The 13,199-nt window shown below is 35.8% G+C and overlaps 1 protein-coding gene across 1 annotated transcript in view; it reads left to right on the top strand.

Annotated features, from left to right (window-relative positions):
• Window positions 1–12,965, top strand: part of Chmp1b2 (charged multivesicular body protein 1B2) — a 40,825-nt gene extending 27,860 nt beyond the window's left edge. Inside the window, exons 3-8 of the mRNA NM_001134589.1 lie at window positions 2,709–2,855; window positions 3,208–3,276; window positions 3,363–3,470; window positions 11,358–11,401; window positions 11,972–12,044; window positions 12,454–12,965. Of these exons, the coding sequence (NP_001128061.1) occupies window positions 2,709–2,855; window positions 3,208–3,276; window positions 3,363–3,470; window positions 11,358–11,401; window positions 11,972–12,044; window positions 12,454–12,498 (486 nt within the window). The 3' untranslated portion in view covers window positions 12,499–12,965. The remainder of the gene's footprint in view (window positions 1–2,708; window positions 2,856–3,207; window positions 3,277–3,362; window positions 3,471–11,357; window positions 11,402–11,971; window positions 12,045–12,453) is intronic.
• Window positions 12,966–13,199: the final 234 nt, after the last annotated feature.

Below are 13,199 nucleotides of genomic sequence, written 5' to 3'. Positions count from 1 at the left end.
TTATAATTTTCCTTTTTATTAAATGTTTTTTCTGTTATGTATTTTATCATATTTTCCTTTTCCCCAACTCCTCTGAGATCCCTCCCCATCCAACTACCTGCCCAAATTATGTTCTCTCTGTCTTAAAAAGAAACATGAGACAAAGAAATCCATAAAAGCATTATTTTTCTGCATGTAAATAATATACTTCAATTATTTCCACTCCCTGTTACCCTAGCTTTTCTTTCTCAGTCCTTCTGCTGGTCCCTCCACCAAAACGCCTTTCTTTTACTTTTATGTCTTTAAATACAAATCTAGATTCTATATGTTATTTATCTTTCTGAGTCTGGCTTATTAAAATTACCATGATGATTCACACTTCTGTCCACTTTTGTGCAAATGTCACAATTATATCCTTTATGACTGAACTGTACTGTGTATGTGGGAAATATAACATTTTCTTTGTCCATGTATCTATGGTTGGGTATCTAAAGTGATTCCATAATTTGGCTGTTGTAAATGGTGCCATCGTAAACAGTCTTGCATGTTGGTTTTGAATATATACCCAGAAGAAGTAAAATCAGATCATATGCTAATTCTATTTTTAACTTTTCAGGAACTTTTATATTGATTCCTAAAAGGCTTGGGTACCTTAGTCCCATCAACAGTATATAAGAATTCCTTTTTCCCATATACATACCAGAATATTCAGTCTCCCTTTTAGTCAAAGAAATTCAATGAAGTATTATTTTTTCTTTTATTGAAAGTATCTTATATAATCTATATCCTGATTATGGATTCCCCTCACCCAACCCATCCCAGTCCCTTCCTTCTTCAATCTGGATCTACTCCCTTTCTGTCTCATTAGAAAACAAGCAGGCATCTAAGGAATACTAGTAAAATAAGATAAACCTAAAAACAGGCAATTTGGAATAGAACTAACCAAGAGAAAAAAAAACAAGAAAAAGAAAAAGCACAACTCATACAGTCACACATACAGATACATTAAAAACAAAACTGGAAGCTATAATATATATACAAAGAACCAGTAAAGGATTAAAAATTAAATTATGAGACAGGGAACCATTAAAGATACCATCTAGTTCTTTTTGTGTTGGCAAGTGGTTATCAATTGGAAGCAGCTTCTGGTTGGGGATAGAGGCATGTGTCCACGTCTCTCAGCTTTAGAAACTCTTCTGGTATAGATCCGTGCCAGCCTTATGTTTGCTGTCACAGTCTCTGTGATTTCATATATACATTAGTCCTGTTCTGTTCAGAGGACCTTGTTTTCTTGCTGTCCTCAGTCCTCCCCTGCTCTTGTATTCTTTCTGCCTCCCCTTCAGGCAGAGTTCCCTGAACTAAGGAAAGGGATTTGATAGAGACATCACATTTAGCACTGAGTGGTCAAGGTCTTTCCCATTCCCTGCACATTGTCTGGCTTAGTTTTCCTCTATTTGTTCCCATCTCTTGCAGGAGGAAGCTTCTTTGATGATGACTGAGCAACACATTGATCCATGAATATGGCAGAATGTCATTTTGAGACATTTTATTTTCCCAAAATTCCTGAGACATTCCTTTAGTACAGTGGTTCTCAATGTGTGAGTTGAGATCCCTTCAGGGGTTGCATATCAGATACCCAGTATATCAGATATTTACACTACAACTCATTACAATAGGAAAATTACAGTTATGAAGACTCAATAAAATAATTGGGGTTACCATACAATGAGGAACTGTATTAAAGGGTTGCAGTATTAGAAAGGTTGGGAACTACTGCTTTAGTAAAACAATAGTATTTAATTTAATTTATTTATTTATCTACTTTTCCACTCCAGATTTTATTCCTGTCCCAGGCCATTCTCTGACTGTTCTACATCCCATGCCTCTCCCCATCATTCCCCATCTCCATGATGATGTCCCCAGTAGTATTTCATTTTCTGCTAGGTCTCTGGCCTACTCTCAGGTTCTTAGCCACCCAAACACTGCCAGCTATAGATTTTATCCATGGAAAAGCACTACATTTTACTTCTTAGGTCATGATGGACTATAATAACAATATCTTATGTTGATTACTTTACCTGTGACTAAAACAAGAGCACTATTCTATAAATAACATCGGTATAATGCAGCCCTTACAAATGATGATGTAGCTTTGTTTTCAACTTCAAGGGATATTTGTCACATGAGAGAGAACAAGACAGAAAACAGTGCATTCTTGACACTTTTTGTTATAAACTATGTAGTAATAAATGTGTTTATATTCTGGGATAGTATGTATAAAAATTACAGTGAAATTGGCATGGAGATATGATTAGGATCAATTTTTAACTTTTACTTTCTTTCTATTATATTTTTTAGTCAAGGTCTCATTAAGTAGCAGGGGGATTTGCTATGTAGACAAGGCGGGCCTCAAATTCAGACTCAGCTTGTCTCTGCCTTTGATTGCTGGAATTAAAAGTATGTGCCATGTGCAGAATATTCTAATATCTTAAACTGTTAATACATGCATATTTTCTAATTATGAAATTAAAAGAAAATAGGATTGTACATTATGCCTTTACTATTTTAATCATAATTAGCTCTCAAAAGGCTAATTAAAAACTTTTACAAATTATAGTTAATTTGGTGTCATTTATGTTTTTAAAATACCCGTTCTTTTGCTCTTTGTCTTCACTGATGTCTTAGTTTGTTATTTTTTTCCAACACTATTTTACTTCTGTTTAAAACAGGCCATTCAGAAGGGCAATACAGAAGTTGCCAGAATACATGCTGAAAATGCAATCCGTCAGAAAAACCAAGCAATCAATTTCTTGAGAATGAGTGCTAGAGTTGATGCTGTGGCAGCCAGAGTTCAAACTGCAGTAACAATGGGCAAGGTAAGACTAACACTGTCAAAGTAACACTTGACGGAATTTAAGGAGAATAAGAAGACTTACACAAACCACAAGTCTGTGTCTATTACAAGGTATTATAGGGTGTAAATAAAGGACTTCATGGAAAATTGTCCTTAATGAGGAAAATGAATTTGGCAGTGGACTTTTCAACCATGTCATTAGCTGTTTACTAAGGAAATGGCAATAATATAAAATATTACCTAGACTAAGATGCATAATGTGGTTTTACTGTGAAAGAAGTTAGTTATGACAAGCTTCCTAAGTTGATATAGAGTGGTATGTTTAGAAGATTACCAGTTTACATGTTGCTCAATCAGTTTTGTATTCCACATAGGTGACAAAATCCATGGCAGGTGTAGTTAAATCTATGGATGCTACACTGAGGAGTATGAACCTGGAGAAGGTAAACTATAAGGAAGTGCTATTTTCACTTGATGTTCAGCTAGCATCTGTTCGGGATACATTTTTCTTACGACCATATCTTTATAGATTTCTGCCTTGATGGACAAATTCGAACATCAGTTTGAAACATTGGATGTTCAGACCCAGCAAATGGAAGATACAATGAGTAGCACTACTACCCTCACAACGCCACAGGTAAGACTGACAGGTTGACTTTCAGCAGTTTCTTAAAGATGAATCGATCTGGCCATAGTTACACATGCTTGCTATCATACTACTTGGGCGCTGAGGCAAGATTTCCAAGGTTGAGACCCTCCTGTGCCATGGAGTAAATTCCAGGCCAGCCTGGGTTATATAGTGGCAACCACTCTCAAAACACAAATCACCCACATTAAAATAGAATGGCTTTATGAATATAAATCATCTCCTTACCTTATACAAGCAAAATGTATCCCAAATACGGGTAGGAAGCTTGCTAGTGCTCTGCCCTCAGATTGTTAAGAATGTTTTGGAGGATAATGTTACCTAGCACCTAGTATGGTTTGGAATTCTGGTAATTTTATTAGATCACACATGTAGAATCTAGAGCCTGTTTCTACATGCTGGCTAATGCTCTTACCTTATTAATAAAATTTAACAGGTATATAATATTTGGGTAGTATGAGATTTTGATACATATATTGTTTAATGTTTAAATCAGTATCCATATATCTACTCAAACATTTGATATTTTGAATGATATAAAAATGGAAAATACTTTCCTCTAGTGTTTAGAAATATACATTATCATTTCCATAGTTACTCTTTTGCCCAGCAGCACACCAGAACTTGTTGCTCCCATCCAACTGTTATTTATTACTAATTTATCAACCTTTCTATAACCCAATCTTCATTACCCTCTGATAACCACAGTCATACCCTCAGTTTGTATATATAATTGATATTACAGAGTACCTGTCTTTTTTCTGCCTAGATAATTCCACTTAGCATTTTGTTTCACCTATATTGTCACAAATGGTAGACTTTTGTTCTTTAGGGGTAGTAAAGAGTATTCTGTATGTAGTGTATGCTCTTTTTCTGTATTCATTGGTTGATAGACATCTAAGATATTTCTATTCCATGGCTCTTGTGAATGTTATTGCAATGAATGTGAGAGTACACCTATGTCTCTTTAACATATTTTCATTTCCTTGGAATGTATAATTTATTGTGAGATTGCTCAGTCAAATTGTAGTTTAATATTTTAAGGAATGATTATACAGTTTTGCATTATAGCCATACATTTCACCAGTAGTGTATATAAGTCTCCTTTTCTCTACATTTTCCTTATTAAGGTATAGTATATCATGTCAAGATGATTTTATAATTAGCCATATTTCAGAAACACAAGTAAATTGAAAAGATGACTTGGATTAATAAATAAAGGTATTTGAATTTCCAGTCCTGCTCTGCTGCTAACCAACTTTAAGAACTAGATTAAAATACTACCCTGAGAGGGTAACTCTAATCCTGTAGAGACCTGATGCCCCAGGGTGGGCTGATACTGGGGGGGGGCATGATCTCTCAGAGGTGAAGGGGAGGGTGAAGGGGAGGAACTCTACGAGGGGCAGCATTTAGGAATATAAATAAATAAATAAATAAATCTTTTAAAAATACACTACTCTAAAGTTCTGAGGATATAGCTAAGTTGGTAAAATACAGGTATAGCCTATACAATTTCTGAACATTATTCTTTGATAGTCAGTTACCTGTTAGGAAGTGTTTTATTGCATTAGAGAGTTGAGGTGTCAACTTGCTTTGGTGGTTTCATGCACTTTGTGTATGTGCTCAAATGTGGATTGCTGAAGCATGAAGTTCATCTACATTAGCTTTTTATTTAATTTAATATCATCTATTTATTTATTCTTCTTTCATACCTTACATCCTGACCAGAGTTTCCCCTCCCTCCACTTCACCTAGATGCTCCACCCTCCCTCCCCTCTCCCCTAGTTCCACTCTTCCTCTGTTTCCCTTCAGAAAGGAACAGGTCAAGGGATATCAATCTAATACAGCATAACAAATTACAATAAGACTAGGAACCTCCCCTCATACCAAGACTGGACAAGGCACTCCAGTAAGAAGAAAAGGATCCCAAGAGCAGGCAAAATAGACAGCCCCTACTCCCACTGTTTGGGAGTCCCACATGAGCACCAAGCTTCACAACCATAGCATATATGCAGTAGACTTGTATTCATTGTACAAAATGAACTTCATTATGACATTTTCATTCATATTTCTCTCATAGTTGCCCCTGTTTACCCCTTCTGCTAAACCTCTAGTTAAATACATCTTCCTTCTAATTTCTTCTTTTTTATAACTTTTAAATTCTAAATTCTTTATAGAAGGAAAATGGCATATGTATCCTTTTTAGTCTTCCATCTAACAGAGTGATCTCCATTTCCATTGATTTCCCTGAGAATTAGAATAATTTTCTTTTTTATGTTTGAAAATTCTCTATTGTGTATATTTACTGTATTCCCATTGTCCACCCACCTGTTGGCGAAAATAGAGGCACAGCTATTTTGGATGATGCTGAAATGGATATTCCAGTATTTATGTTGTATGCTGACTTAAATACCTTGAAGTACATACCCAGAGTGGTATAACTGTGCTAATTGTATTTTAGGGTTGTTGTTTCCATTTTTTAAGGACTCTCCACAATGGACTCTATTACTATAGTGCTAAAAGCTGTAATAAATAATCAAAAGTTTGGTAAGGTGAAACATGTCCAGGCAAAGCACCATGAGACAAAATATATATATATAGAAAATATGTAAAATATAATAAAACCATTAATTTAATTTTAAGTTGGCCATCTACTGCTAGGTATCTGTTAGAGAAAACTAATTTTTCCTTTGCAAGTTGTTGTCAATTGGAGATAGCTTCTTGATTAGGGGATGGGAGATCATGTCCACTTCCTCCTTTCAGTGCTCGAACCCTATCTGGCTTGGACCTTGCGCATGCTGCTACCGTCTCTGTGAGTTCAAATGTGTCAGTCATTTTATATTTGGAAGGCATTGTTTTCTTGATGTCCTTCATCCCCTCTGGCTCTTATAGTCTTTCAGCCTCCTCTTCTACATAGTTCCTTGATCCTTGCTTTGAGAGTTTGACAAAATATCCCATTTATCACTGGGTATTCCAACGTTTCTCACTCTCTGCACATTGTCCAGTTTTGAGTGTTTATATTTGTTCCCATCTGCTGTGAGTGGAAGGCACTGATCTATGGATATAGCAGAATGGTATTAGGCGTCATATTACTATGTTCCTTTAGAAGAATAATAGATTTTCTTTTCCCCTATGCCCATGGCCTATCTGAGCAGTGTCAGGTATTAGTTGCATCAAGAATGGGTCTTAAATCCAATCAGACAGTGGTTGGTTACTAACACAATTTGTGTCACTATGATGTAACATATATATATATATATATATATATATATATATATATATATGATGACATTATAGATCAAATATTTTATAGCTGGGGGTGTTTATCTGTCTCCTGGGATAATTCCCAGAACCTTCCATTCGATGAACTCTAGTCAGTAGAGGTGAAGGCTCTAGGTAGGTAGGCTCAGCTTCTCCATGTTCCATGAAGTATATAGGTATGGTCTTCTGCTGAAGGGCCTTATCATAAGGTCATAGAAAGCAATCAGTAGCCTTATCAGTACCCTGGGATATTGGGGGTTTCCATGGAAGCCCTTTAGCCAGCAACTCTATTATATGTAACCCATTTCTGACACTGGAGGTTTCATTTGGTGCTGATAGATGTCTAGTTGGTTTTATGTCGCTTAGTTTGTGATTTCATTTAGATTTCTTTCATATATGTATATACAAGAAGCTTCTATATAGTAGATTTCCATATGACCCCCAAAATGGCCCTTTCTGTTAGTTGGTCCTCATGCTAGTCCCTCCCTTACCCCTCTCTTCCCTTTTTAGTCCTGGTATCTTTGGAATTTTTATCATGAATCAGTGTTGAACTTTGTCAAGGCATTTTCTGTATCTCTGTTGGTTTTCATGTGATTTATTTTAAATCTTTTTATTAGTTATATTTCTTTACTTACATTTCAAATGTTATTCCTTTTCCCAGTTTCCTGTCCATAAACCTCCCATCCCCACCCCTCCCCCATATGGGTGTTCCCCCGCCATCCACCCCCTTACTGCCCCCCCCCACATTCCTCTCCACTGGGGGTCCAACCTTGTCAGGAATTTTTATAGTCCATAATTGGTGTGTTGTTACATTTGTTGATTTGTATATGTTGAGCTATCCCTGGCATCTCTGGAATGAACCTCACTTGTTTATGGTATCCAGTTTTTTAATATGTTACTGAGTTTCATGAGTCATTGGTGACCACCTTTAGCTTTCTGTATATGTTCTCAGTAGGTTCTTCCTCACCTGAGAGCTCCACCGAGATTTTTTTCATCCTGGGGTAGCTAATGTCTAGGCCACAAGTTGGCCCCAAGTCCACAGGAAATGGGAAAAGCAAACAACACAGAAGTCTATACTGGACGGGGAGAACCAAGGGAGCCGAGCAATTTGCCTGCATGTCTCAGTGCGTCACAGCCATGCAGGGGTTAATTATCCTGTGACAGATGAGACTGGAAGTCAAGTGATTTACTGAACTTCTCCTCAGAGCTCTGATTCCTTTATGGTAGCAAAAAAACACAGAAGAGAACTAGCTCCAGAGTTCCTTAGCCATGGACTCAGGCCTATCAGTGTCCACTGTTACCTTGTTAACTTGAAGGCGTTTACCCACAGCAGTAAAGGTGGGCCTGCAGCCACTGTGCCCTTCATAGGCCATGCCTTTTACACAGTGTTTCAAGTATTCCTGAATTGTGATTTTCCCATTTTCAGATCTCCGTAGAATAGCTCAGTCTCAAGCAATAGCCTCTTACTCATTTTTAAGAGGCCTTCTTTTCACAATGCCTGTGGTAACTTACAATCTCACCAACCATTTCTTCACACACAACAGTATTTAGAATTTTGTATATGAGCCATTCTTACTTGGTTATGCTAATACCCTATTCTCATTTTGATTTGCTTTTACTCTGGTGATGTTGAGGATTTTTTTTCATATACCTATTAGAGAATTGTATGTCTTCTGTTGAAAAATGTCTGTTTAGATCTATTCCCCGTTTTATTTGATTTATTCGGGGTTATTGTATTTTGGGAGTTTCTGGCATATTCTAGTAGGGATTAGCAAGCAGCTAACATACTTTATGCTATACTTCATATTGTCTTCACTTTGCCAATTGTTTCCTGTAGACATTTTCAGTATGGTAGGATTCTCTATGTCCTTTTTTCTGTGCTTTGGATATCCAAAAATATTCAAGTATTGTCCTTGTGTTTTCAAGTATTCTCAGGGCTTCATGTCTTATATTTATGTTTTTGTTCTACCTTGAGTTACCTTCATATGACATGAAAGTAGACCACATTTCAGTATTATGAATGGAGCTTTCTTAGCATCATAGATGGAAATGGATGACAATTCTCCAGCACATCTGTCCAAAAACTCTATAGTAGTGGCATGGGTTTATTTCTGTATACCTACTCTGTCCCATTGGTCTGTCTTTTGTTAGGCCAGTACCTTACGCTACTTAGGTTACTAAGTTTCTGTAGTTTATCTTGCAGTCAGATGCTGCTTTCATTCTAGCTTTGATCTTTTTATACATTACATCTTTGACTATATGCGTTGTTTTGCATATTGATTTGGATTTCAGGATCTTCTACCTAGTTCTATGAATACAGCCACTCCAATTTTGATGAGAATTGCTACAGAATGATTGTTCCTCCCCCTCTATGTAAAATCCCTCTCCATTTATACTTTTTAACGATGTATATATTAGAACAATTATAGCATTGCAATTAAACCATACAGCAGTGCTTAAATTTTTTCCTTGGCTTAGGTGATGGCTCAGTGGCTAAGAGCACTTTATATACAAGCATGAGGACTTGCATTTAGACCTCCTGAACAAGTGTAAAAATACCTATAATCCTAGGTATGTTATAACCCCAGTAGACAGAGACAAGAAAGATTGCTGGGGTTTGCTGACCACCAGTCCAATTCTTCGTTCAGTGAGAAACCCTGGTTCAAGTGAATAGGCAGGGGAGTTGCACAGTAGAGCATATGGTACCCTTCTCTGCCTTTGTAACTGTGTGCAAGTACACGTGTGCCTCCCCCATGTTCCTAGCAAGTATCTGCACAGGTAACACACAAAGTGCTTTCCTTCTTTTATCTCCTTCCTGTCCTCTCCTAGAACTTATCTGTTTCTCCTCAGTGACTCAGTAACATTCAAAACAATATAAGCAGGTGTTGACTTTTGCAATATTATTGATCAGAATTGGGTAAATGAAAATATACATATCCTATAACCAAGGAGTTACACTTCTAAGCTCATGGACCAAGAATTTCCTCCATGTTCCAAGAAGACCAGTGAAGCAAACATCTGCACATACACGTGGATATTTATTTAATCATTGAATGTGATAGAAATTAAGAAAAAAATAAGTGTCCAGAAATTGAGTATATATGGTAAATTTAGTATATTTATATATTACAAGTGTCCATCAAAGAGTTATATTGAATGAACTCAGTTCTAGATACCAATTAAATTAAATTTCTAAGGTTAAGGAATGTAAGTTGTAGAGTAATACAGTACTCAAAATTTCAGGACACAGTACTTCTTTAGTACTATGTTTATATGTTTTTATTATTTTCTGAATATTTTCTACATTTTATAAAACATTTTTGAATGAGTTCAAAGAACCAAAGTTTCCAACAGTAAGATTAGTCGTTTCCTTTAAACCATACACTTTATTCCTGGTAGAACTATTACCACACTTTAGAATTTTTTTTGAATGCTCAACACATTTTTAATAATTGCTTAAAAATGAGAAGCAATTTTTGATTAAACAGACTATATTTCCTGAAAAGACTTCTAATGTAGTAAATGTGTCAATATAAGAAGAGTTGTGATGGTATGCACCTGAAAGCCCAGGACTCAGAAGCTTGAAACCAGTGAACTTCAAGTTTCAGGAACTCCAGACTACACTAAGTTACATAATGAAGCCCTGTGTCAAGAAAGCAACAATAACAAAGAAACCAGAAATCTACCTGAGATTGGTACCAAGATCCCTAGTAGACATCAAAGGCCAATGATGCTCTATTTCCCTATTTTATAGTTCTAGCATCTGCATATATCATAAATAAATCTCATATAATTTTGATTGCCTCTTAATTACAAGGAATGCCTAGCACAATGTAAGTTCTAAATTGTAAGAAATCATTCCCATCAGTAAAGAAATTTATATTTGCACCTCAGCCTCAGCCACTAGGAACCTTAGAGAAGCTCATCCCAGACCTTTTACCTCTGACCCTCAGGAGAAAAGTGGTTTTAACCCAGAATTGAACTGTAAACTACAAAAGGTTTTTCGGGGAAACAGACCACGACAGGTCCTGGGTCGATTTAAGTGTTACCAAATTAAAGTGAAAGACAGTAAACTGCTTTTCTTCAGTTTTTATCTTATCTTTGCTGTTTTGCTATTTCTTTGTGGCTTAGAATGTAAAATCAATTGTTAAGATTTGTTCTGCATAAATATTTATCTCCTGTAAAAATAAAATAAAAAGTTTAACATTTAGTAAGTTGCTCTCTGAAATGGTGTAGCGCCCTCTTGTGGCAAAAATATTTTTTAAGATTTGTTTTAAAAGTTTTGTACTGCAAGGAGTTTGTGTACGTGTGTGTGTGTGTGTGTGTGTGTGTGTTGTTTGTTTTATTTTACAAAAGATTTATTATTTTAATTATGTGTCGGTGAGGAAACTGTATTAGTGACATGTTCCTATGGAAGACAGAGGCATTATATTCCCCAGGTTTGGGAGTTAAAGGTAGTTGTGAGCCTCTGGACATGGTTACTAGGAACTGAACTGATGAACCTTCTCTCTAGCTCCGATTTTAAACATTGAAGATCAGTTTCTCAAGCCAAGCCAAACTCTAGAAAGCCATCTCAAAACTGGTACTACAAAACTATTCACTTTTTTTTCATTTTAGAACCAAGTGGATATGCTGCTTCAGGAAATGGCAGATGAAGCTGGGTAAGATGTTGCTATTCAAGTCCTTTTGTTAAAGTCTTGATTTGATATTTAGAGGTTCTAAATGTTGATAATAGGAGTTAGGGTGGTGCTGAGAGTTTCTACATAGTATATGTGAAGCTCTGGACTGAAGAAGCATAAGCATTCCTAAAAATTTGCTGTGGATTGAAAAATTTGTCTTTAAACCCATTTGTTCAACTTAGAGTTTTGATTTTTATAGAGGTAGTGTTTCAAGGGCTTTTAATAGTTACCCCTTTTCTAGCCATTCATATACACACCAATGTGAGTTTTCAAACCATAATGACATCATCTCCAGCAAGTCTCTTGAGATAGATCCATTCAGAGTGTGATGGCATCAATGGGAAGGGAGGCCCTTAGTCCTGTGAAGGCTTGATGTCCCAGTGTAGGGGAATGGCAGGGTGGAGAGGTGGGAGGGAGTGGGTGGGTAGGAGAGCACCCTCAGAGAAGCACTATAAAAGGTTATAGTGCTCAAATTTGCAGTGCCTATATTATTATTATAAAATGTCTATATTAACATTCATTTATTCTGATTATTTTTAATTTTATCTTTAGCCTTGATCTCAATATGGAACTACCACAGGGTCAGACAGGGTCTGTTGGTGCAAGTGTTGCTTCTACAGAACAGGTAGAGGTCAAATTTTATTTTAATTCGTGTACTTGGTTTATATTTAAATTTAGGAAATGTACATTTATATGTACCATTTATTTTCATATAAGAAAAAATATTCACATTTTTGTAAGGAGTATTTATCTACTATGACACATCATTATAAATGAAGAAAATATGAGAAGCCCTTAGCACTGTAATGGTGGGCATTTTCAAATTGCATGCATATTTCATTTTTATATTGTTTTGCTAACCTTCATACTGCTCTAAGTTCAGTTTCTTTTGAGCCATTCAAAAAAAACTAAATGCCTAACACTTATATAAGGTTTATAAGGCTTTAAATTGTATTTAAAATGGAAAGGGATTAAAATTTTATAGATAATATTTGCTTCAGCCTTCGATAATTTGTAAATTTTGCTTCCTCTAGGATGAACTGTCACAGAGACTTGCTCGTCTTCGTGATCAAGTGTAACTCAAATAACTGGTGCTTCTGTTTCCTCCACATATTTCAGAAACATCATTTATGTGTGTATAGATAGATAGGTTGTATTCTAGTTATAAAAACATCATCCATGACAGGATGTTTGAACATCATTTACATATGATGCTTTCTTTTGCCTTGTGGATTTCACAGTGCATTGAGAAATTCTAGGGAATTTCCATATTGGCAGATTTTATAGTTCTATATATTATGTGTAAAAGTGTGAGGGACATATTTTTGTAGATGTCTTTGGCAAAGCTAGCATTAGTTTTCTGTATATTATACATCTTCCTCAAATATTAGAGCAAACATCTAGCACCAAAGTACTTCTAAGTAATTTTGTCCAAATAACATATAGAATAAAAGCCTTGTTTTTACTTATTGAAAGTAACTTTCAGTTATTGTCTGTGATGAAATATGATTTTGTAAAAATAAAAACAGGGAAAGCATGTTCATTTAATGTTTACATAACCCAGACCATCTTATTTTAAGTATCAAAAAATGGACTGTATCAATTTCTATGGGATTTTTGAAATTTTTTTTATTTTGTAAGTATGGTTGTTTTGCCTGCACGTTTAACTGTGTATTTACTTGTGTATCTGGTGCCCACAGAGGCCAGAAGAGGATATTGGATTCCCTTAGAACTAGAGTTACAGATAGCTGTGAGCCAACATGTGGATACTGGAATTCAG

This window comes from Rattus norvegicus, chromosome X, assembly GCF_036323735.1.
Source record: "Rattus norvegicus strain BN/NHsdMcwi chromosome X, GRCr8, whole genome shotgun sequence".
NCBI classification, from domain to species: domain Eukaryota; kingdom Metazoa; phylum Chordata; class Mammalia; order Rodentia; family Muridae; genus Rattus; species Rattus norvegicus.
This window is presented reverse-complemented; position numbering and strand designations above follow the sequence as displayed.